Genomic DNA, 21,758 nt, shown 5'->3' on the forward strand with positions numbered 1-21,758 from the left:
TGCTGCTATGTCAGTCCAATCTGTATTGTAACTAAACCTAAACGAAGATACAACAGCAGCAATGTGAGAAGTAATTGTTTCTTTAACCATTCAGATTTCAAATTCACCTCACAGGGCCACAAAAATGTTAACATACTGGTATTATTGGATTTTTCTACCCTCTGTTGGTTAGTCAGAGCTAAACATGTTCCATGTATGTAACAATCTGCATATATTAATGCATTTATTAATTTGCTGAAAATTGATGTTATCCACTTTATGTTTGTGTTAAATTATTAGATACATATTGTTTCGGAACAGCAATGTGCTGGTGGTGTCACGGGTACTGTCTATGAGTCGTTTATTAATTCGACACACTGAAATTTGTCAAAGCGAACAACGATTTATAGTTGAAGATGCAGTGGTGCTGACTGACGGATTAAAACAACACGAGTGGACCCCCACCCTTCGTTGATTGACAGTGATACAGCAACGCCGGTAGGGGCGGGGCTGCACTGCAGCAGTAAACCTCCGCTTGCTCGTGCCTCCGCAAATGTTCCGCGGGTTACGCACGCCCCTCTCCGCCCCTCCGCTCGGAGACAGGTGGTTGGCTTCCAGTGCCTCCATCCTCCCGCGCCCGAGAGGAACAAATATCTGTTGGCACCCCGGGCAAGGCTCGCTCGTAGCGAGCGCGTCCCCGATGGACTTCCAGCGTGTGACCTCCGCGATCGCCGGGCGGAGGACAGTTGGGAGCTGCAGCCGGAACGCTCCAAGCGGAGAGCCCCGCCGATCCACTCCCAAATGTTTTCCACACAATTCTACCGGCTGCCTTACGAGGGAGGAAGCCTACCGACGGAGGAATGACATGCACGAATGAAAAGTGGACACCATTTAGGCGGGATTCTGCGTTTGATTGGCGGCGGGATCATTTGTGATTATCCTCCGGGCTTGGAAGTTGTTCCCTGGAGGGGAAGCGGCTGTCAAAATGGCTTCGGGCCCCGGGAAAGCTCTACAGACCCCCGGCCCGGGGTCTGCCGTTAACGGGAATGCGGTAGAGTTCCAGAACGTCGAGCAGGAGCAGTGCGACTTCCAGATGCACAACAAGATGTGCAAGAAGATCGCTCAGCTCACCAAGGTAGGTGGGACGTGACCGGACGAACCTGAAGACAGCGCCGCCTCTCTAAACGCCGAGGTGCCTTGCGTGGACGTTATTTGTCTTTTTTAAAATCCAGTCTTGCAGACGTGCGCAGAAATTATATCCAGTGTATATGACACCGCGTTACATGCATATTCATGATTCATAAATTAAAATAAGATTTCTCGCAATTCGATACCGTACGAAAGGATTCAAATCTACCTCACTTGCATTTCAAGTACAGCCCAATAGAATGCCAATTGATTTACATATTACTCTGCATGCTTCACAACCCATCCCCAAGTTTAGCTTTGTTTTATGTACTCAAACACACCCCCTGCACACTTCATTCAGTACACTTGAGCTCTTTTATCCGTTCGAAGAAATTGATCAAAAATCTGTCTTGACAAATAATAATCACTTCATTGACACTATTTTATTTTCTCTGTGTAGAATAACACTGCATTACACTGAGATATTTTTCTTATATTGTGCACAGTAGTAAATTGGCCTATTCTGTCATTTGACTAGTGCCTTATCACAAAAAGTTACGTTGCCTGTGTGATAGGGCCAATTAAGAATTTGTGGTGTATTGAGTGGATTAGCACATTGTCTCCACAGTGCAGAGGTCCTGGGTTCAATTCTGACTGTCAGATGTGGCATTTGCATGTTCTCTCTGTAGTTTGCATGGGTTTTCTTCTTTCCACCTTCCAAAAACATGCATGTTACTCTACTTGAAATCTCTAACTTGTCCATAGTTGAGAATAGGAGTGTGCTTGGTTGTTTGTCTCTATGCACCCAGCCATTGGTTGATGACAGGTCCAAGGATGTGCAGCGCCAAGTCAGCAGGAATAAATTCTCGCTCACCCCCAACTTTAATGTTGGCAAGTGTGAGTGTATTAACGATCAATCTTATCATGATAACTTTCACACGTTTATTGTCAGCAACACATGTAATGTGCACCGAGTGTGTGCATATAATTGAAGCCAATGTGCTTCCGGCAGCACTCTTTCGATGCTTTTCAGTGCTGCACAGGGACCCACGCGTGTGATCTCTTCACAATACTGCTTAGAGAAGCAGGGCATGACCCACCGTTAGTTGAGCGGTGACGATTACTGATGACGATGCAGTCGCTGTCCTCCCTCGTGGTTTCACCTCCGTGCTGCTTGGTTGTGGTGGTGTGTGTGTGTGTGCGCGCGTGTGTCAAGGAGCATGTGCTCTGCAGCAACATCCTGTATGCGGCTTGCATTTGCCACTCTAAAGATGTCCAAGCATATGTGCAGGATGTGCACAAAGATGACAGGGAAGTTGGGTCAGCGCTTGTGTCTGTGCTTGTTAAGGACGTGTGACATTTGTCAAGTCTATCTGCTCCGTCCTTTTGTTTCTGTACCCGGTGGACAAAAGTATGAGGACACTTGGTCTGAGGAACTGAAATTCCATCGGTGTTGGACATGACATGCCACGCTCACAGTTTTCACGTTCATTCCAAATGTGTTTGAAGGGTGCCCAGGTCAGCCCCTCTACATTTAAACTATCCAAGTATGGCTTTATAGACCTTACTTTGTTGAATTGTCCAACATGTCTATTGAAGACGTGGAATCAAGAGTCAGGGGCAACTCAGGGGTTTGAAGTAATCCAACCTCTTGACATCTGACCTCCATGATTCGTTTATGGGGTTGTAAGTGGATTGGGAAATGGGGTCAGCAGTAGTAACCTTATATATTTAATAACTCATGCACTTGTACTTAAAGCACCTCTTCACATCCTCTCCACCCATCACAGATTCACACTTACCCTTCCCCCCTCGTTCCTCTTCTTCCTCTGCCTGTTCTGGTGTGCCCTGGTTGAATGGGTGCTAAAGATAAACCAAGAGTGTGTTTACGTGGCGCAACAAGCCAATGGGAAGAAAGTGCGAATTGAGCGTGTCGAAGCAGCTGTTGTCTATGCTCACAGGAGTCTTTCCTTGTATACGAACACAATAACTCAAAGTCTCGATGTCGCTCTTGAAGTAGATATCAGAATAGAAGTACGGTATGTATAATGTATATGCGCCTGGGTGTGCAACATTTTGATGGGCACATCTAATTTTGTCTGCGATGTCCAGCTTGCACTGTCAAAGTGGGGCCTGCTTTGTAATTCAGCCGCAAGCTCATTTGAGTGGAGGTGTGTGTGTGTGTGTGTGTGTGTGTGTGTGTGTGTGTGTGTGTGTGTGTGTGTGTGTGTCCGCGGGCATGTGTGGGAGGCGAGCCGATGCAAGCAAGAGTACATCTTTCTGTCTAACCTCTCTACTTTTTGCAACAGCCTTTCACTCTGCTGTGCTGCGTTACACTTTGCACAGAATATTAATTAAACGCTTTGCTGACGGGCAGCACAGTGGTCGACTGGTTAGCACAATGGCCTCCGTGCAGTGGTGCAGGGTTTGATTCCGGCTCCGGCCTTCCTGTGTGGAGTGTACATGTTCTCCCCGTGCCTGCGTGGGTTTTCTCACACATTCCCAAAATATGCACGGCAGGTTAATGGAACACTCTAAATAGTCCCTACAGTTGGTATGATTGTGAGCGCGAAAGATTGTTCGTCTCTGTGTGCCCTGCGATTGGCTGGCAACCGGTTCAGAGTGTACCTTGCCCACTGCCCGAAGACAGCTGGAGTAAGCTCCGGCACGCCCGCGACCTTTGTCAGGATAAGCGGATTAGAAAATGAATGAATGAATGGATGCAATGCTTTGCTGACGTTGATGTGAGTAAACATAGAAAGTATTGAACCGTGAGGCTACCCAATTACATAATATGGAGTTACATTGGCTAAAGAGGCAGTCTACACTCCCACCTTGCAAACTTCTTTCACGTCCAAATGGTAGATAAACTTCTTAGTGTTTGCAAAATCATATTTATACACCATCTTCATTGATAGGGATTTTTTTTTGTCTGTGCATCTTTCCTACTTGGTTCCGACTCAACACGGCTCTCCATTTATGACAGTCGTTTCGCCAGCAGAGAAGGTCTTGCTGACCACGGCCACCTTCTACTGACACACTCTCCAAGGTTACGAACGACTTACAATTAACTTGTTCGCGCAGCGGTGTAACGATACATCAAAACCTGCACTTAGTTACCGCCGTGTCCAAGAAGTGTTTTTCATGCAAATAGTCACGGTACTCTAATGATGTAACAATAGCGTACCCTGATGATGTGCCTTAGTTCTCAATGTTGCTGTATACTCTCCAGTTTCCGCTTTACTGCAGTGCAGTGTTTTATTATTACCCTCAGCCTCCTTTCTGATAAAATTCATCTCTTACAAGTCGGTAGAGGTGACCTTCGTTAGCATGTGTCGCTCCAAGCGATGGCTTCAATGCAGCGTGCATTTGTTGTTGAATTGGAAAAGAGTCTACCCCAACCAGGGAAGAATGCAGCAGAGCAGAGCTGAACTGGAGCTGCCAAGTGGAAAAACAAAATTGATTGCAGTTGTCTGTGTAGATTCTCAGTCAGCCTGGTCATGGTCATCTGCGAAGGTTCAATCGAGGCAGCTGGACTGTTGTTATTTGTTGAAGACGTTTCTCCTCGAATCCGAAAGGCTTCTTGAATTCTAAATTCAAGGTGTAGAGTATTTGGGGCTCGGTGGGTGTGTTCTCTGGGGATGGTTGCCATAGGAGCTTTTTCTGTATTATTTCAAACCAAGGACTCGACTGAGTTCAATATCAGGCACAACATACTGTTGCTGTGTCAATTCGATATCAGCGCGTATGCAACTCTCCCGGTTACAATTCTCTCAGGGATTAATTTTCCAATGAACCGTTTATATCATAGCAAGAACCAATTTATTTCTGAATGCAATCTGATCCAGAACATTTTAGTTGCATTTGCGCAGACTTCATTATAAGAACCTTTCTGTTTCATTGAACACCTTCAAGGGATATATTTTCATGCCCGGTGCAAGTCTCGCTCAAAGCTTAATTAACTGCACGCATGGGTGGCGTTTTCTCTCTTTTGCTGTTTTCACAGATGCGCACAGTTAGAAATGGGTGTTTGCGCTGATGTGGGTGTGAACACAGCCAACTAATTTCCCAACCAATGGAAGTGACTCCTGTCATTCCCTTTAAATTAAGGGCAGGAGTGGCATATGGTCTGCATCACTGGAGTCCGATCATTTGTGTCCGTGGGTGTGAGACCTGTGTAGAACAGCTTTCAGATGGTCTAAATGCTTAATCTTCTTTCAGTTACCAAATTGTCAGGTGCACCGGGGGGTATAAAACAAAATGCCCAGCCTGGCAGAGTGCAGTCTGCCACATTCCCAAGCACGCTAAACAAGACTCGCACCGGCATGATCAAGATGCACCAGTCTTTACGCCTGAGCGCACGTGCACTGTCTACGAAAATAGAGCACAAAATGTTGACAAATAGGACCATGTCAACAGCAGTCTCTTCACATTAATCACACAGATTTTTATGAAGTCCATACATCATGACATTCCAGCCATCCATTTAACATACATATATTTTCAAATCAATTCCAGTTGGCTACTCAGATGAAACGTAGGATACACCCTGGACTGATTACATGTCAGTCATGGCTGACACACCACCTTTCCATCCACATTCACACCGGTTGGAGTGTCCAATGAACCTTAGTACGGCCCGGGAGGAAACCAGAGTACCACAAATTAACTCACGAACACAAGGGAGAACCTGCCAAAGACCAAGTTGACATTCAAACCCAGAACCTTCCTGTGAGGCAACAGTGCTAACACTTCATCCATTCAAAACTGCAGCCACATGTTTAACCAGTCATTCACTGTGCTGCCTGGTCAACCAAGTTTCCCTAAATAAAGTATGGAGGCTGTTGTAAAATGACTGTGCAAGGAGCATTTGAGATTTAATGTTCTGGTGTGTTGTGCTGTTAAATTGTCCTCATTCCAGTATTTTCTCTCGGCTCATTGCTCCCATTTTCTAAAAAAAAAAAAAAAAAACTGAGGCCGAGGAGGACATCCAAGCACAGCATGAACCCTCTCTTCCCTCAGAGCCTGCCCTCGATACAGTCCCTTTCATGCCTCTCGGTCCAACTCGCATCGCGTGAGCCCAAGTTCTTGCACCGTGACATGATTGGATATAAGTGTTGGGCTGACAGGAACGTGAGACGGGAGCTTTGCCACATGTCACATCTGTCATTGATATCACAGGCGAAAAGCAATGCAATGTGCATTCAAGGTGGACACACACACACGCACGCACATATTGACACACATGGGGCAATGTCCTGTGACACCGTATGCCAGGGGTGTGTATCGCAGACAGAGCGGCGTCTGTGTAAAATATGAGCCCGTGCATCCCCCCTGCACAAACTCATGGACACTCACCCCCAAGAGTGTGTAAGTGAGACGTCAGGGTTGTCAGATGATGACACTGTGGGCACAGTGGTAAAGTGAATAAGAAACAGGCCATATTTCACTGGTTAGTCACAGTCTATTTGGGGAAAGAGAGATGGACAGAGACCACCTCACCATCCCCAAATACACACACACACACACGCACACACTAGTTTTGATTATGCTCATATCTTAATAATAATTTTTTTAAGTGTTTTTTTTTGTACAAAAATAATTCTTGTTTTAGCTTAACAATAACTTTCATTAGTTTGTAAGATCTATTAACCCAGAAGTAGAAAATTCAGTGTATTGAGCTGACTGATCCTCGTATCTATAACAAAATATGACCACAACGAACTGTATGCCTTAACTGCTATACTTTATCATGAGATCAACAAATATGTTCGCTTCTTCCAAACCGAATCGTCAGCATCTTTTAATCTGCGTGTTGTTGATTCCCTCCAGGTGATTTATTCCCTCAACATGAAGAACGAGGAGCAGGAGGCGGCCCTGCAGTCCTTGAACCACGCCCATGACAAGGAGCTGCACCGCATTCTGATGGAGACGTGTCAAGAGGGGGAGGGCTCAGTGCTCAGGACGCGACTCCTCCAGCTGCAGGAGTCTCTGGATGAGCAGCAGAGGGTCGGAGCGCAGGTACGCGCATTCATTCGTGTGTGTTTATGTGTGTGTGTGTGTGTGCGTGTGTCCTTGAGCCTGCGTGTGTGTACTGACCCCGCCAACCTTATCCCATAATAATGAGCCAACCTCTTTCCAAGGCCATGCTGTTTTGCTGTAAAATTAATGCGCGCACATTCGAGCTGCAAATCAAACTCGCATCAAATGTGCCCCACTGTAATTAAAGCGGTGCAAACAGCGTGGTGCTCAGCCCATTCGTCATGTGCAATTTGCATAATGTGCCTCAATAAAACATACACATGAATCATACATAACTGCATTACTCTAGCATGAGCTTCAGGTTTCAGTAAAAGTTGTGGTGGGCGCTGGGCGTTTATATTTTTTGACATGCAAATCATGACTGGAAGGGGTGAAAAAATAATTCTGGCTGCTACTTTCGAAACATACACGCTCTTCGTTAAGTACAGCCTAAAAAGAGCTAATACCGCTATCAAAAAAAAAAATCTGCCTGTTAAACTAGTTCAGATGTTGTACAAACCTTCCATTGGATGATGGTCTAATTACGAGGCTCTAATAAACTTGTTAAACTTGGATACATTACATGAAATTATTTCAACAAAGACACCAGGTAAAATAAAACTGACTGATCGATTTGATTTCTTCTTCCACAACCAACAACTCTACACTATCCACATTATGACCACCGGTTTAATATTTTGTCTTTCTTAGGTAGTCTAATAAGGTAACCAACCTACAATTATTAGCAAAGCAACAACCACAGTAATGAATTTAAGGTTGTGTTCAAATAATAATCTCTGACAGTGGCAATGAAAACTACAGTTAAATTTCATGATCGGGGAACATTATTATCAATTGCTATTATCATGCTCTTCCCTAAATTCCATTTTGTAAAGGCAGAAATTCTGCAGCTCTTGCATGACAGCTCATTACACCGTACCATGTGTAACATCTTGCCACCTGTGCCTCCAGGTCCAAGCCGACTTTGAGTTCTTTCGCATGCAGTCAGAGGAGAGGGAGCGTGAAACGGAAGCGGAACTGAGACGAGATTATGAGGAGAGGCTCCAGGCTGCAGAGGAGGAGCTCGGGGGGGCCAGGTCCAAAATCAGCGCTGCTCAGGAGGAAAACCTGCGATTGAGCAAACAACTGGAAGAGGCTGAGGAAACGATCCAAGATCTGAGCACCAAACGCGAGCTGAGGCAGAGACTTGGTGAGGATGAGAAGAATGGGACAGAGGAGAAGAATGAACATGAGGGATCGGAGAGAGTGAAAGGCCTTTTGGAGGAGGTGAACATGATGAAGGAGGACAGCGACCGAAGAGAGGAAGAGCGAAGGCAAGCTGCGGATGCGGAAAGGGAGCAATGGCAGCAAAAGTTGAGCCGCCTTGAAGAGGAGAAAGAAGAAATGAGGAAGACGATAGAGGCCGAATGGCGGGAGGAGCAGCGCAGGTGGGAGGAGAAAGAGGAGGAGGAGAAAAAAGGAATGCACAGTGCTTTAAGAGAACAAGTGAAGAGGGCCGAGGCTGAGGTGGAGAGCCATCTGGAGAGGCAGGCGGAGAGCAAACGAAACACAGTCAAACTGCAGGAGCGCATTCAGGTAGAACCTCGGCACTTCTCGTTCAGATACGATCAGCGGACGTGACTTTAGGTACACCTGCATCGGCTAACTGGATCCAAATGAAAAATGATGTCTTTGCAAAGCTAATAATGCTCAGTTTTGATTTTCAGAGAGAATTGATTGATTTTGATACTGGGGGGGGGGGGGGGGGGGAATGGAGCAATGATTATCCTCACAATGCGGCTTTCTCGTGTTATTATATGTGCTTTGGATCTCATTGGATTGTGCAGGTGTACATTTTGAAGAGTTTGATAAGTATGTATCCATACTGTCCGTATGTGATGATTTTCATTTTCATTTCATTTTATTTTCGTACGATAAAAAAGAGAATGAACAACTCCGTGTACATTTATTTGGGGTAGGACTTCAACACCTTAATTCCATTTAGTTCATTTCAAATAAATTCATGCATTAAAATACGAATACATTTTAATTGCAGGTTGCATTCCAAACAATGCAGAAACTTTCGATGAATTGACAGCTAATCGATTATCAAATAAATCGACAACAATTTTAATGATCGAGCAATTCTCAAAGGTATTGTTTCACTTAAAATTCTCCTAATCGTCTGATTTCAGCCTCTCTTATTTCTGTAGCCCATCATGAAAGCAGACTGATTTACAATCTAAAAACAAAACATAGTGACAGCCCCACTTCCGAACAATGCGGAACCTTTGTCACTGCTTCCATTGCCGGTACACCATTTACACTGACGCAATCATCAGAGCTCAGCCAACGACTAAGAGGAATCGACCTCATCGCTATGACTGACGGGAGGCAAAATTATTTTAAAGCAAAAACAACTTGTTAAAAACATTGTTTTTTGGGGGGGAATAGACAGGCTTATTCTTGGATTTAAAAGAATATACCGGGATATGTATATCACAACTTTTTTTATGTTATCAAATTTATTTCTCTGATGTCAAGTCTCCCCAATACATTTTGCCACATTCAAACGATGACTATATTTCGTACTTTGCAAGATAAACAGATAAAGTTCACGTCTACGTTGCACCCTGCCGTCTCCGATGTTGCCAACTCACGACCGTTATTGGAGGTCCACGTTAGACAGAGACGCGAGACCTTGGTTCCCTAACCGCAGGCCGCGCTTGCACTGTCAGCTCTGTACTAACTAATGAATGGTTTGCTCAAGATAGAATCGTGGCAGTATCACCACCAAAGCTGAGCATTCAGACCCCCTGCCGAAGCTCGGCACATAGCTGACATGATCCCTTATAGCACACCATTAAAGTCCTGCGGCTGAGCTACAAAACTTTTGTGCTATTTCACTCTGTCCACATTATGTTTGCCAAACGAAACTACCCTTTCCCTCTGTGTGCTCAATTGCCCCCTCCCCTCCCCCCCAATGCTGGCCACTCTTCTCCCCACTCGTAGAACCTGGAGGAAGAGTTGGAACTGGATCGGAAACGAGTGTCCGAGGCTGAGGGCACGGCGAAACGGGCAGAAGAGGAGCTCGCTGTGGCCAAAGAGAGGCTACTGCTGCAAGAAGATGAACTGCAGAGCCGAGCGGGTACTTCATGAGACTTGCACCGCATACTACATTCTACTTTACCTTTGTTCATTTGGCAGTCGTGCTTGTCCTGAAAGAAAATTGATGTATCGACTTTGACATAAGCGCAAGGCTTATTCCAACACTGCGGCGCTAAGGGGGTGATGATGTTTGTAGCGGAAAGAGAAGCTTCATTTGTCAAGCTTAAGCTTAAGGCTGTCCACTGACATCCGAGCATTAATGTCTTTAAGACATGGAGGGATGTGTCTCTCCAGTTGATTGTCAGAAAGCAGAGGAACGAGATTCGCGTTGAGTGTCATCAGTAGAGAAGTGCAGTTCGGGAAGTTAAATATTGTTGAATATTTAACCCTGGAGAACCCAAGAACCCTTTTCTTCTTTGGAAAATGATGAATTATACATTAAATGACTGCTATATGTTCACTGAAAACCCCAAATATATGTTTTTTCAAATATTCAATGCTTTAATCCTAATTTAGGATTAGGGCCAAATTTGACCCTTTGGGATTTAAGGGTAGCATTAGAGTAGCAGAATTTATAGGGGCCAAATTTGACCACGTGCGTTCTCCACTTGCTATGAAACACAAGGCCCAGGGACTAAATCCAGTTCATTCCATTTTATGGTGATGAGCTTGATAAAACGGTTTTCTGTATTTCTTTGGCTAACCAGTGACTTCTATTCCGTCTTTTGCAATGGCATTTTTCAGTGATGTGTGTATTCTATGTGGGCTTTAGAAGAGCTACTCAACGTGGGCTGCAAGGTGTGTGTGTGCGCTGACGTGGAGGACCTGAAGAGCCAGCTCAGTCGTCTGCAGAGCAGGAACAGAGAGTTGGAGCTCCAGACCAGCGGCAGGAATAACGACCACGCCCGCCAGATCCGCCAGGTAATATGCATACTGGAGACTTTCTGTCCATCCATTTTCTGGAGCTCTCAAATAGGGTCGTGGGTACGTCAAGCCTATCCCATTTGGATTTGAGCGTTACAGTAGCGTACACCTTAGACTAGTGAAGCACAGTACTAAATGTAAATTGGTGTCAATCAAAACTGAGCATTAGTCTTTGTAGAATTGTTGTACCGGTAAGCTTGTGCAGGCGTACCTAATGAAGTGTCTGGTGTGTGTATCCCAGCACGCGGAGGCCCTGTCCACTCTGCGCTCCGAGATGGTGAGGGCTCAGACAGAAGAGCTGCGGCGCATCCAAAAACATGCAGATGAGGAGCGGGATAAATTGCAGAGGGAGATGGGGAAGGAGCGAGAGAACCTACAGAGGGAAAGAGAGCAAGAAAAGAGCCATTTGGAGAAGGAGAGAAACCGACTGCGACGAGAGCGAGACGAGGAGAAGGAGGCGCTGCGGAAGGAGGCCGAGGGAGTCAGAGAACATGTGAGGAGGGAAAAGGAGGAGGAGGTGGAGCGTCTCCGCAAGGAGCTGGACGTGGAGAGGGTCCGCGTCCGGGCTCAGTTGGACAAGCGCTTCGAGCAGGTGGAGGTGCAGAGAGCGGGTCTGCAGCAGAAGCTGGAGGAGGAGAAGAAACGGCTGGTGGAGAAGGCGGAGGAGGACAGGAGGCGACTGAAGGAGCAAGTGCGTAAGGCCATTGAGGAGGTGATGCGGAGACATGCGGCTGAACTACACGGCGTCCAAGAAGCTCTGAACTCGGAGAAGAAGACCAACCAAGAGGTCCGACTCATGCTCGACACTTTTTGTTTGTCACCTGATGCATCTGATTTTTAACGCAATTGTGATTTGGTCAAATCTGAGAGCAATTTGACTACTTTTGTTGCATTTTTAATTCAACTAAATATGGCATTTTTGCGCTATGATGTGAAGGCGCAGCCAAAGTGAGAAGTGACTGAAGAATGCATCTATTCCACTTGTGTAAACAGTTTTGAAATGCCAGAAACAGAACGAATTGTCAAATTTGTACTTAGCAAAGTAATACCGGAACCTCTGAAATTGAGTTGATTTGAAATCAGAAATGAAAAGCTGCTGATATTGTAACACAAACAAACAAACTGGATGAAAAGCTAAAACTGAATGAACATACCTGCCACGGTGTTTCATTACATTTAACATTGAACAAACGCATTTGACAAGTATATTTTTCACCATATGTTGAAAGGTATGTGCACACCTTGAAGAAGAGAGGAGAAGAATTGGGGAGCTTCATGACAGGCTGGAGAGGGAGAGACAAGAATTTGAGATTAAACTGAAAGATGCGGACAATAAGGTAAGGTGCACACTTTTTTTTGACTACTCTACTACAGTGGAATTTGGCAAAAGAGAAACATTTTGGGACATTCATTGGAAACCAAGATTTTGTGATGTTACTCTATTTCTATCACCCCCCCCAGCCCCCCCAAAAAAGAATAAATAAATTCGACAAGCAGTGTCCTGTATTTCAAGAACATGTTTGACCGACGAGTCACTCGCATGCAGAGATGCCGATGTTACACGCTACTCGGAATACTTTTTCGTCTTCAAATAATGTGCTTCGAGAACATGCAAAAATGAAGGTTTGAAAGTTTCAAAAACACGTTGTTGATATGACCTCTCTTTTTTGTGGATTTTCGCCAATTGTGACGAAGATCACCGTCTTCTTATAGTGACGATAAAAAGACTGACTCATTAAGCAGCTTGATGCGTGTTCAGATCTTTCGTTTGAAGACGGCCATGCATCATCAAGAAGAAAAGGAGAAAGTAGCGCCGGAGACATCGCCCCCATGCGGACCGCACTGTTCCCGTCTTCAGGAGGACCTGCAGCAGACCCAAAGCCGCCTGACTCGGATGCAGGATGAGGCGGAGAAGCAGCGGGAAAGACAACAGAGAGACATCGCTTCCCTCAAGGCGGACAAACACCGGCTAGAGGAGAAAGTTTTGGAACAGAGTCGGCTGAACACGGAGAGGAACCTTTTGGAACAGAGCCAGCGCAAGATTGAGGAACGTATCAGGTAGCAGAACAAACACAAGGCCTGTTTTGCCTGCCGTGATTGTCATCATTGTTGAAATAGAATACAGACGATATAAAGAAATCATAAATGCCACGAATGAGTATTAAAATTAAAAAAATAGAAATGCATCATCGATGTCTCCTCTTGATGATGATGGCAATTTTATTCGATTCTGACTGTGATTATTGCATGAAGTGCAATCAAACAACGGGATGCTCAAGTAATGAAGCAAAGGACGGAAAGAAATGACACCTTCTTGTTACGTTCTGTGTAATTACTGTAAAATGTTTCATTTAACTGTACAGGCAATGTTTGAGGTAAGATTTCAACCTTCTCTAATGTCGTATAAGAATAAAAAAGAGGTTCCCTACTATATCATACTATCAACCAATCGATTTTCATGACTGCTCATCCTCACTGGGTGAGCTGGAGCTGATGTCCCAGCTAACTTGAGAAGCTTGTTACAAGATCTGATCGGCACATATTTTGTATAATCGATGATTGGTTGTCATGTCACAAATTGGTGATTGATCAATGACATCATTGATCGGATCCTCAAAATTAAATTAATTAATTAAAATAAAAAGACATTACAGCAAACACAATCTTGTTTACTTCAGGGACGTACTGTGCTAATAATCCAACATTTCTCAGTGTATACACTCGGAATCCCCCCCCTAATATTATGAAATCATTTTGGAGTCTTTTTCCTGGGGGGGTCGGGTCCCGCAGGGCTGAGTGTGAAGATCGCCTTCGAGCAGAGTTCCGGATCGAGATGAATGCTGCCGTCGCCGAGAGCGAGCAGAGGTGGCAGAACCAGGAGCAGGAGTTGCACACCCAAATCGCTGAGCTGCAGAGTCAGCTGGATGAGCTGCAGGTGAGCAGACTTTAGGGATGTCCCCAAACACCACAGTAGCCACTACGCTTTTTGCCGTTGGCCTCAATCACATCGGATATTGGACGTGCAACAGCCAAATGTCCTCGAACGTTGACTCTAATTGGACTTTGAGTCTTGCTCACGTCACTGTTACTGCACACAAGCCACCACCGGTGTTAACGATCCACATCAAGCACCCAGTGAGTGCAACGATTAAAGATGAAGAGTGAAGTCAACTTGGCCTATAAATGCTCTATAAATACAGTTGACTTGACTTGGCCAACCATCTTTTAAGTAATACTAATAGCTTAATCTATTTCAAGCATAATTTGGTTAGGTTTTTTTTTTATGTAACCCACCCAGATTCATAGTTAGACCCTTAGCAACGCGCTTAACAACGAAAATGCTTTTGTTCGGTAATCTCCGGCGAGTCATGTCATTCACAGAATGCCGAGTGCCAGTCAGCCATTGTGCTGCATTGTTGATTTTGTCGTGAAGTGTTTCTTGGCCATTGTTATCGAGTTATTCGGCGATGCACTGTTCACGTTAAGGCAAAAACGTGTTTGAGTGGCCAAAAGAAAAGAATGGGCCACGTAAATGGACCAGAAAATTGGAACATTCTCGAAGACCTCTGTTTTCTCAATAATATGAAAACATTCGATTCAAAGTATTATACGTGTACATGGACGTAATCCTGTAGGGAAAACATTTCAACGACATGAGTGCATGGATGTAATGGTTTGCAACGAACAATGCTGGCGATGTAATGTGCAGATTGGCCGCAACAGAACTATTTTAGCATTGACAATGTGGGACACCAACACACTATAACATGTGCTCTCAGTGCTAGCAAGAATGCACGGACCAAGTAGATAATCCATTCGTGCGCAATTAACATCACAGCACAATTTTGAAAAATCGCTTTCTGAATCCATTTCTGACTGTCTTTGTACGCATTCCATATTGAGGTGTGCCATTGTTGCTCTTGAATTGATGTCCGGGTTTGTCGCTTGCCAGGGTTTCACTTCCACAAAACAAGTGCTTTGTCAAATTTATGAAAGAGAAATGATTTTTTTTTTGTGCTGCTTTATTTAATGTAGCTTGTCTAATTACTTTACTGGTGACATAAAAATATTTCATTTGGGATTTTCTAAAATTACTTGACAGCTGGCCTTTAATGAACCAACGGCTCTATTATTGCCGTCGCTGATAATTCGACTTTCGCATGATTGATCAGTTTGCTGATTACTTTCTGCCTAGCAGTCCAGACGTTCTGGATTTGACCTGTTTTGTGTTTGCTTGTTCTCCCTGTGCTTGCTTTTAGCAACAAATAGACCTGCCCTTAGCAACATCCTCTATTTGTTGGCAAGACTGAAAATGAGAGACCAACAGCATATTTTCTACTATTTCCAATTTCATGTAGATGTCAAGGCCTCGTGTCTCATTGCTTGTATTCACATTTTTTTTGCCAACGCAGACAGAGGCAAACAAGGAGGCGCCTGAAGCCGATTCCCACGGCCACCTTGAGCTCGACAAGCTCAGAAAGGAGGTGCTGGAGACCAAGGAAATAAACAAGAAGCTGAGGGAGCTGCTGCAGGTACTTGCGCAGCATCATATCAATACACAATTTGTAAGTGTTTCCAACCTTTTTAAGGCAAGGCAGTGGCTCATGCTTTACATTTGACAAAATAATAATAATAATAATTTTACACCATGCCACCATTTACTGTACACTGAACTCCTGCTATTCGCGGAGAATGGGGAGCAATACCTGTGGCGAAAAACTAAATTTCACAGCTGAATTTTTGCCAGAACCAACAGAATGCCGACCTGCGGAATATGTCCAAAGGTAGAAGATAATTCACATCTCAATTTGTCCTGTACCACCTTGTGTACACCTTTTGAGTAATCTTTGATGATGGAGCGATTCCAGAAAACATGGAAGTGCTTTGCATTGTGGTTTCTGTATTTTCTCCAACAAGTAGGGGGATTGTTATCATCGTGGAATTTCAGAGTTTGTGTAATCAATCAGGATTATCAGGATTTCCAGCCAAAATCGCACCATTTTTGAGAGCTGGTTCACTTCCATTGCTTCTTCCATATTGGTGTCCAATTGGTCTCCAAATTACCACATGGGGATAAATAAAGTTTTCTGAATCTGAATTTTATCCCCCCCTTTTCAATTTCCTACTTTGTTTTAACATTAGGTGTTGAATATGTTTTGATATTTGATAGACCCGTTGCCTTATACACAAAATATATTTCTAATTAATAAATAATGATGTTTGGACAAATGACCTTTGATCATTTCCCACGGCACACCTGATGCTCTCTCACGACACGCTCGAGTGCCGCCGCACTGTGAATTTAACCCTGGAGAACCCAAGAACCCTTTTCTTCTTTGGAAAATGATGAATTTTACATTAAATGGCTGCTATATGTTCACTGAACACCAAAATATATGTTTTTTTTTAATAGTTAATGCTTTAATCCTAATTTAGGAGTAGGGCCAAATTTGACCCTTTGGGATTTAAGGGTAGCATTTGAGTAGCAGAATTTATAGGAGCCAAATTTGACCCCGTGGGTTCTCCAGGGTTTTAAATATCTGCATTGTTAGCACATGTCACCGCGACTGGGAAGCTCGCATTGGTCGTCACAAAGATTCTTGTGTGTTGGAGGAACCACAAAGCCAGTGCTTCGCTGAGGAGAGGCACAGTCACGCCGTGCAGCTGCAAGTGTTGGAGAGGCAAGCCAAGGAAGATGTACTGTCTGAGAGGAACCGACTACAGACCATGCACCACCTGGAGTTAGGTAACACGTGCACATTGGCACATGGATCGCGCTTTGATACATGAGCACCGGCTCGCGAGGCCCTCGGATGAACGGACAAACAAGCACGTGCACATACAGACACGCCGTGATTTGAGATGATGTATTCAACAGCGAAGTTCTCATTGCCATGGATACATTTCACCATGGCAACAAGCCGAAGGCTACCTGTGACAATGGGCTGAGTGGATGTTGTTTCTTTTTTTCTCGTGCCTGCGTGTGCGTCTGATGTGTGCGCGCGTGCGTGACGTCAGATAAGCAGCGTGCAGAGTTGACCCAGCAGCACACGGAGTGGAGCAGACAGATGACCCAGAGACACATGCAGCAGATTGAAGACCTTCAGGCCCAACTGCAAGCTCACACGCAGATGATGGCACTGCAGCAGGTAACTCGCTCTCATTTAAATCCCCCCCCCCCCCCCCCCCCTTGTGCCTCTTGACCTAAATACGCTGATGTGTGCATGTGCGTGTGCTTTTAGGACCTGAAGCAGCAGAACCAGAACCAGGTGTTTGAGCGGCAGCTGGATGAGAGTCGCTGCGCCATGCTGGAGCTGCAGCGAGAGAATGTAGCACTCAAGAAGCAATTACAGGAGAAGTAAGTGGAAATACTGTATATTCAAAAAGAAAAACTCTTTCATTTAATTGAGCTGTGTATTTGAAGGCAGCACTGTGGTTTGTTTGTGTGGAGTTTGTATGCACTCTGACTTTCTCTTTCTCCCCGGTTACTTAAAACATGAATGGGTTCATTCAAGACTCAAAATGATCCATGTCTGAAAGCGCGCTCTTAGTGAAACAGAGCATCTATCTAAAGCAAAGATCTTTTGACATTTTTTTAACTAGTGCAGACCTGTTGCCACATAGGGGGTTGTAAGCAACCACCAAGTTACCGGTACTTTGACGCCACCCGTCCCACCCACCACCTCCACTTGAGTCACCAATCTGTAAACAAACTTTTTTTTTTTAATGTATTTTTTTATTGTCTTTTTTCAACTACCAATCATCAATCACTTATGTTCCACCAAGTGACAACACAACAATGTTTTCAGTGCATGGGAGCGACATCGTAATCTGTGAGAGGTCGTTTCAGGGGGCCGGAAATGATTAGTAAACCAGTGTTTCTCTCAAAGAACCTGGAAAACGTTGCACTCAAGCCATTCTTGTAAAACAGTTGTTTGCAGGGTAATAATAACAATTATTTCATTCGAAATGAATTAAATTTCACATTTAAGAAAACCTTTATTAGTCTCGCAATGGAGAAATTCCCAATTCACAGCAGCAAAGTTATGAAAGGAAGAAGTAGAACAACAAAATATAGGAGCTGCTGGAAAGGCAGCCACTCTCGCGGCGCCATTTTGAAGTCAAAATAACAAAAATAACACAACACAACACATAGGACACAGACAGTCGTGCAATCTTCACCACTTTTCTGCATACACTTTGTTGTCTGAAGCAGTTATAGATGAAAGAGGAGAGGATCAAAGTGTCCTTTCACCAGTGGATCAGAGATGTCATGCTGAAAATGTGCACATGTCTGCTACAAGCAAACACGAAGCTGTAGCGTCCATTGACGAAAAGAGATTAGTTCACTTCTCCTGACCCACGTAATCCGCTTCAAACTCCAAGCCGCGACTCCCAGTTCCAAATCCGCATCGGCGCTCCGCTCTAACGCTCCTTTCTTCTCATCGTCGGCTCCTCAAGCCTTACATCCATCCAGCCGCAGACCGTTCAACAGCACCGATCCCCCCCGCTGAACAAAGCGGGACTGTAAAAAATGCTGCCCATTACAGGCGCAAGACACAAGCGCCCCGGGACTGTCCAGCAACGACAGTCAAATGGCGCCAACAGTCCTCCTAGTCAAAAACAGTGCTGGTATACCCATACTGCCGAGAAGGTGCAACCACCAAGCACAGAGTCTCCTCCTTGATGAATGTCGTGGCCAAAAAATGCTGAAAAAAGTCCACATCAGGTCCACACGACATAACAACAAACACAAAGTGACAAAACAAACACAAAAACAACAACAAAAAATATATATATTATATATTATAAATAATCATAATAGAATCCCCCCCCCCAAAAAAAAGGCTGAGCTGTGAGGACAGGTCTGCTGTCGCTTTATATTGTACTTTGTTAGATTCTGCAGGTTTATCTAATGTTGTGGCCAGTCAAGTAATCTAAGAAATGCATTCGTATCCTATTTTGAAGTGACACTTAACTGAGCCTCAATTTAATGCAGAATGAATTTGCAGGGGTATTTCCAGACATCTATCTCCTCACAGGTCCATTCAGGTGAACCCCAAAATCGAAGCAAAAGAAGAGGAGAGCACAACTTTGCAAAAAAACCGAGATGCCCATCTGGAAGAAGAAGCGCAACGCTTGAAGGAGGAGGTGGAGAAACTGAGGGTGGAGATGGAGAAGCTGGAAGAGTCACAGAAACTGTGGGAGGAGAGGAAGGAAGACGACGACAAGGAGGAGGAGGGGGAGCAGGAGAAAAAGAAGAAGCCCGAGAATGGCGATGAGAGGAGGAGAAAAGAGTTGGAAGAGATCAGGAAGGAGCACAAGAGGGAGATTCAGAATTTGGTGTCTGAATACAGCGATGCTCAGATGCAACTGCAGGCTCGCATCGTAGCCCTGGAGAATGAGTAAGTACTGAAGGTGTGACATGAACATGACAACATAATGATGCTATTAAGACGACTGCATACGCGACGATGGTTGCACCAGGTTGCGCGAACGGGAGGAGCGATGCAGGAGGAGAGAACCGCGATGCGACGACCTCCAGTTAGGGAAACTTCAGGAGAGGCTGACGGAACGAGACCAGCTCATTAAACGACTAGTGGTACAACTGCGCGCGCGCGCACACACACACACACACACATGCACACACAGATACGGTGCCAACTCCAAAGTGACAACCACAAGATTTATTCTGCTGCATGTGTTGTGTCGCTGACCCACTTGGCCAAGTGGAGATTGTAACAGCAAAATGTGATCGATTCCTTGATTAGCACCTTGATGTGGTACTCAACTGACTCATACCCAAAGCCTCTAGAGCAAGGATGGGCAACTTCAATGCGAGAACGGGCCCCAATTTTTCATCAGTGCTGCCGGGAGACACGCGCTTCCTATAATCAGATATGTGACAAAAAAAAACAATTTTAAATATGGATAAAATACCTGCAAAGTATATGCTCTTAATATATTTCATTTTTGATGATGCATTTTTCAATGCATGTCGATAAGATCCACCGCACACACATAGACGAGCAACCATTTGCGCTCACGATCACACCTTAGGGCCAATTTGGAGTGCCCAATCAACCTGCCATGCATGTTTTTGGAATGTGGGAGGAAATCGGTGTACCCGGAGAAAACCCACGCGGGCACGCGGACAACATGCAAACTTAACACAAGTAGGCCGGAGCTGGAATCGAAACCCTGCATCTCTGCACTGTGCGGCCGACATGCTAACCAGATGACCACCGTGCCTCCCTACTTATGATTAATAATAATATATTTTCATTTGTGTATCCTCCAAATGACTATTTTTCGATGCACCTTCTGGTATAAGGCAAGCAAGTAAACAAATCAGACTTCCAGACAACACCAACTGTGAACAAGCTCCTTCTTCATGCTCATTCCCTCCCTCTAGGAAGAACGGCATCAGCTGCAGCTACACCCCCCTGCTGTCGGGGAGAACAGTGGCCTCAGGCTCCGCGAGAACAAGTCCCGCCCTGGGAGCACCACGCCAACCATGAGGGTGAGTGTGCGTGTGTGCGTCCTGCATATAATGGGTTCATCAAAATGTACTCCTTCCTGCCAGAAGGGAATGTTGGACTCAAGCCAAGTTCTGTTTCTGTTGCAGAGGCGCTAAAATGTCCAATCTGGACGCCTGTGAGTGTGTGTGTGGAAATGTTCATTTCAAATTACACACTAATGTAGTACCGTTCAAATCATAAACTGTTTCAAGTAAACATATTTAATAACGGCTTGAAAAACATGCAATAGTTTGACTCTTCATGCGAGGCTGCAAGCGACTGGGAATTTAATCACCAGGATTCACTTTGCCTTCAGAAGGAGCTGCGGTACAGACGCAGGATGACACAGGGCAATGAAACTAGAAATAACATTTCTGAAGGAAAAGCTGCTTCTGTTTGACGAGACATTAGCGAACCAGTGCTTTCAAATGATGTTGAAATCAGATGTACAGTAGTTAACATTGTAATAAAGACAATGGCCACTTTTCAAGGGGACGTCAAGTCAAGTCTTGTTTTCTTTATTTCGTCATGTGATGTGCGCAAGCTGAGCCATGACTTGTCATTACCTGAGCCCTGAGGAACCGTAATGTCATTTTCAGTCAAAAGCAAGTGGCAAAATGCTCACCCCTGGAAGTGAAAGAAAATGAGTGGGTTTTCCTTCGTAATTTATATTCCACAAATGCCATAATAAAATGTTTAGACTAGTGGTGGTGCATCAAACATATTATTGTGAAGAACATTTTGAAATTGACTGGTCAAGAGTAAATTTCTATCAGAGATGGCTTTATGTCTCCCCAAAGGTATTTTTGACGCTGATTTCCTAAATAGCTTTAGTTTTTTCCTAGCACATCAGGTTTTTGAGATATTTTCATATTATTATTATTAATTTGGTTTTTAAGCTTGCACAATATGGATTTTTTTTCATTCATTCATTTTCCGATCCGCTTATCCTCACAAGGGTCGGGGGGGGGGGCAGGAGCCTATCCCAGCTATCTTCGGGCAGTAGGAGGGGGACACCCTGAACCGTTTGCCAGCCAATCATAGGGCACACAGAGACAAACAACCATCCGCGCTCAC

The 21,758-nt window shown here is 44.7% G+C and overlaps 1 protein-coding gene across 3 annotated transcripts in view; it reads left to right on the forward strand.

Annotated features, from left to right (window-relative positions):
- The first annotated feature begins 498 nt into the window (after positions 1-498).
- The window catches only part of fam184b (family with sequence similarity 184 member B), a 24,802-nt gene continuing 3,542 nt past the window's right edge, over positions 499-21,758 (forward strand). The window contains exons 1-17 of one of the 3 annotated variants that reach the window (XM_086120188.1): positions 499-1,114; positions 6,940-7,128; positions 8,101-8,724; positions 10,141-10,276; positions 11,009-11,157; positions 11,402-11,437; positions 11,507-11,947; positions 12,390-12,497; positions 12,920-13,218; positions 13,951-14,095; positions 15,573-15,692; positions 16,774-16,906; positions 17,179-17,309; positions 17,403-17,518; positions 19,173-19,565; positions 19,648-19,762; positions 20,576-20,683. In XM_086120188.1, the coding sequence (XP_085976314.1) occupies positions 965-1,114; positions 6,940-7,128; positions 8,101-8,724; positions 10,141-10,276; positions 11,009-11,157; positions 11,402-11,437; positions 11,507-11,947; positions 12,390-12,497; positions 12,920-13,218; positions 13,951-14,095; positions 15,573-15,692; positions 16,774-16,906; positions 17,179-17,309; positions 17,403-17,518; positions 19,173-19,565; positions 19,648-19,762; positions 20,576-20,683 (3,393 nt within the window). In that variant the 5' untranslated portion in view covers positions 499-964. Of the gene's footprint in view, positions 1,115-6,939; positions 7,129-8,100; positions 8,725-10,140; positions 10,277-11,008; positions 11,158-11,401; positions 11,948-12,389; positions 12,498-12,919; positions 13,219-13,950; positions 14,096-15,572; positions 15,693-16,773; positions 16,907-17,178; positions 17,310-17,402; positions 17,519-19,172; positions 19,566-19,647; positions 19,763-20,575; positions 20,684-21,758 lie in introns of all 3 variants that reach the window. The other 2 variants (XM_086120186.1, XM_086120187.1) reach the window with 2 other exon arrangements.

This window comes from Hippocampus guttulatus, chromosome 9 (genome assembly GCF_054856545.1).
Source record: "Hippocampus guttulatus isolate MCC_2025c chromosome 9, RoL_Hgut_1.0, whole genome shotgun sequence".
Lineage (NCBI taxonomy): Eukaryota > Metazoa > Chordata > Actinopteri > Syngnathiformes > Syngnathidae > Hippocampus > Hippocampus guttulatus.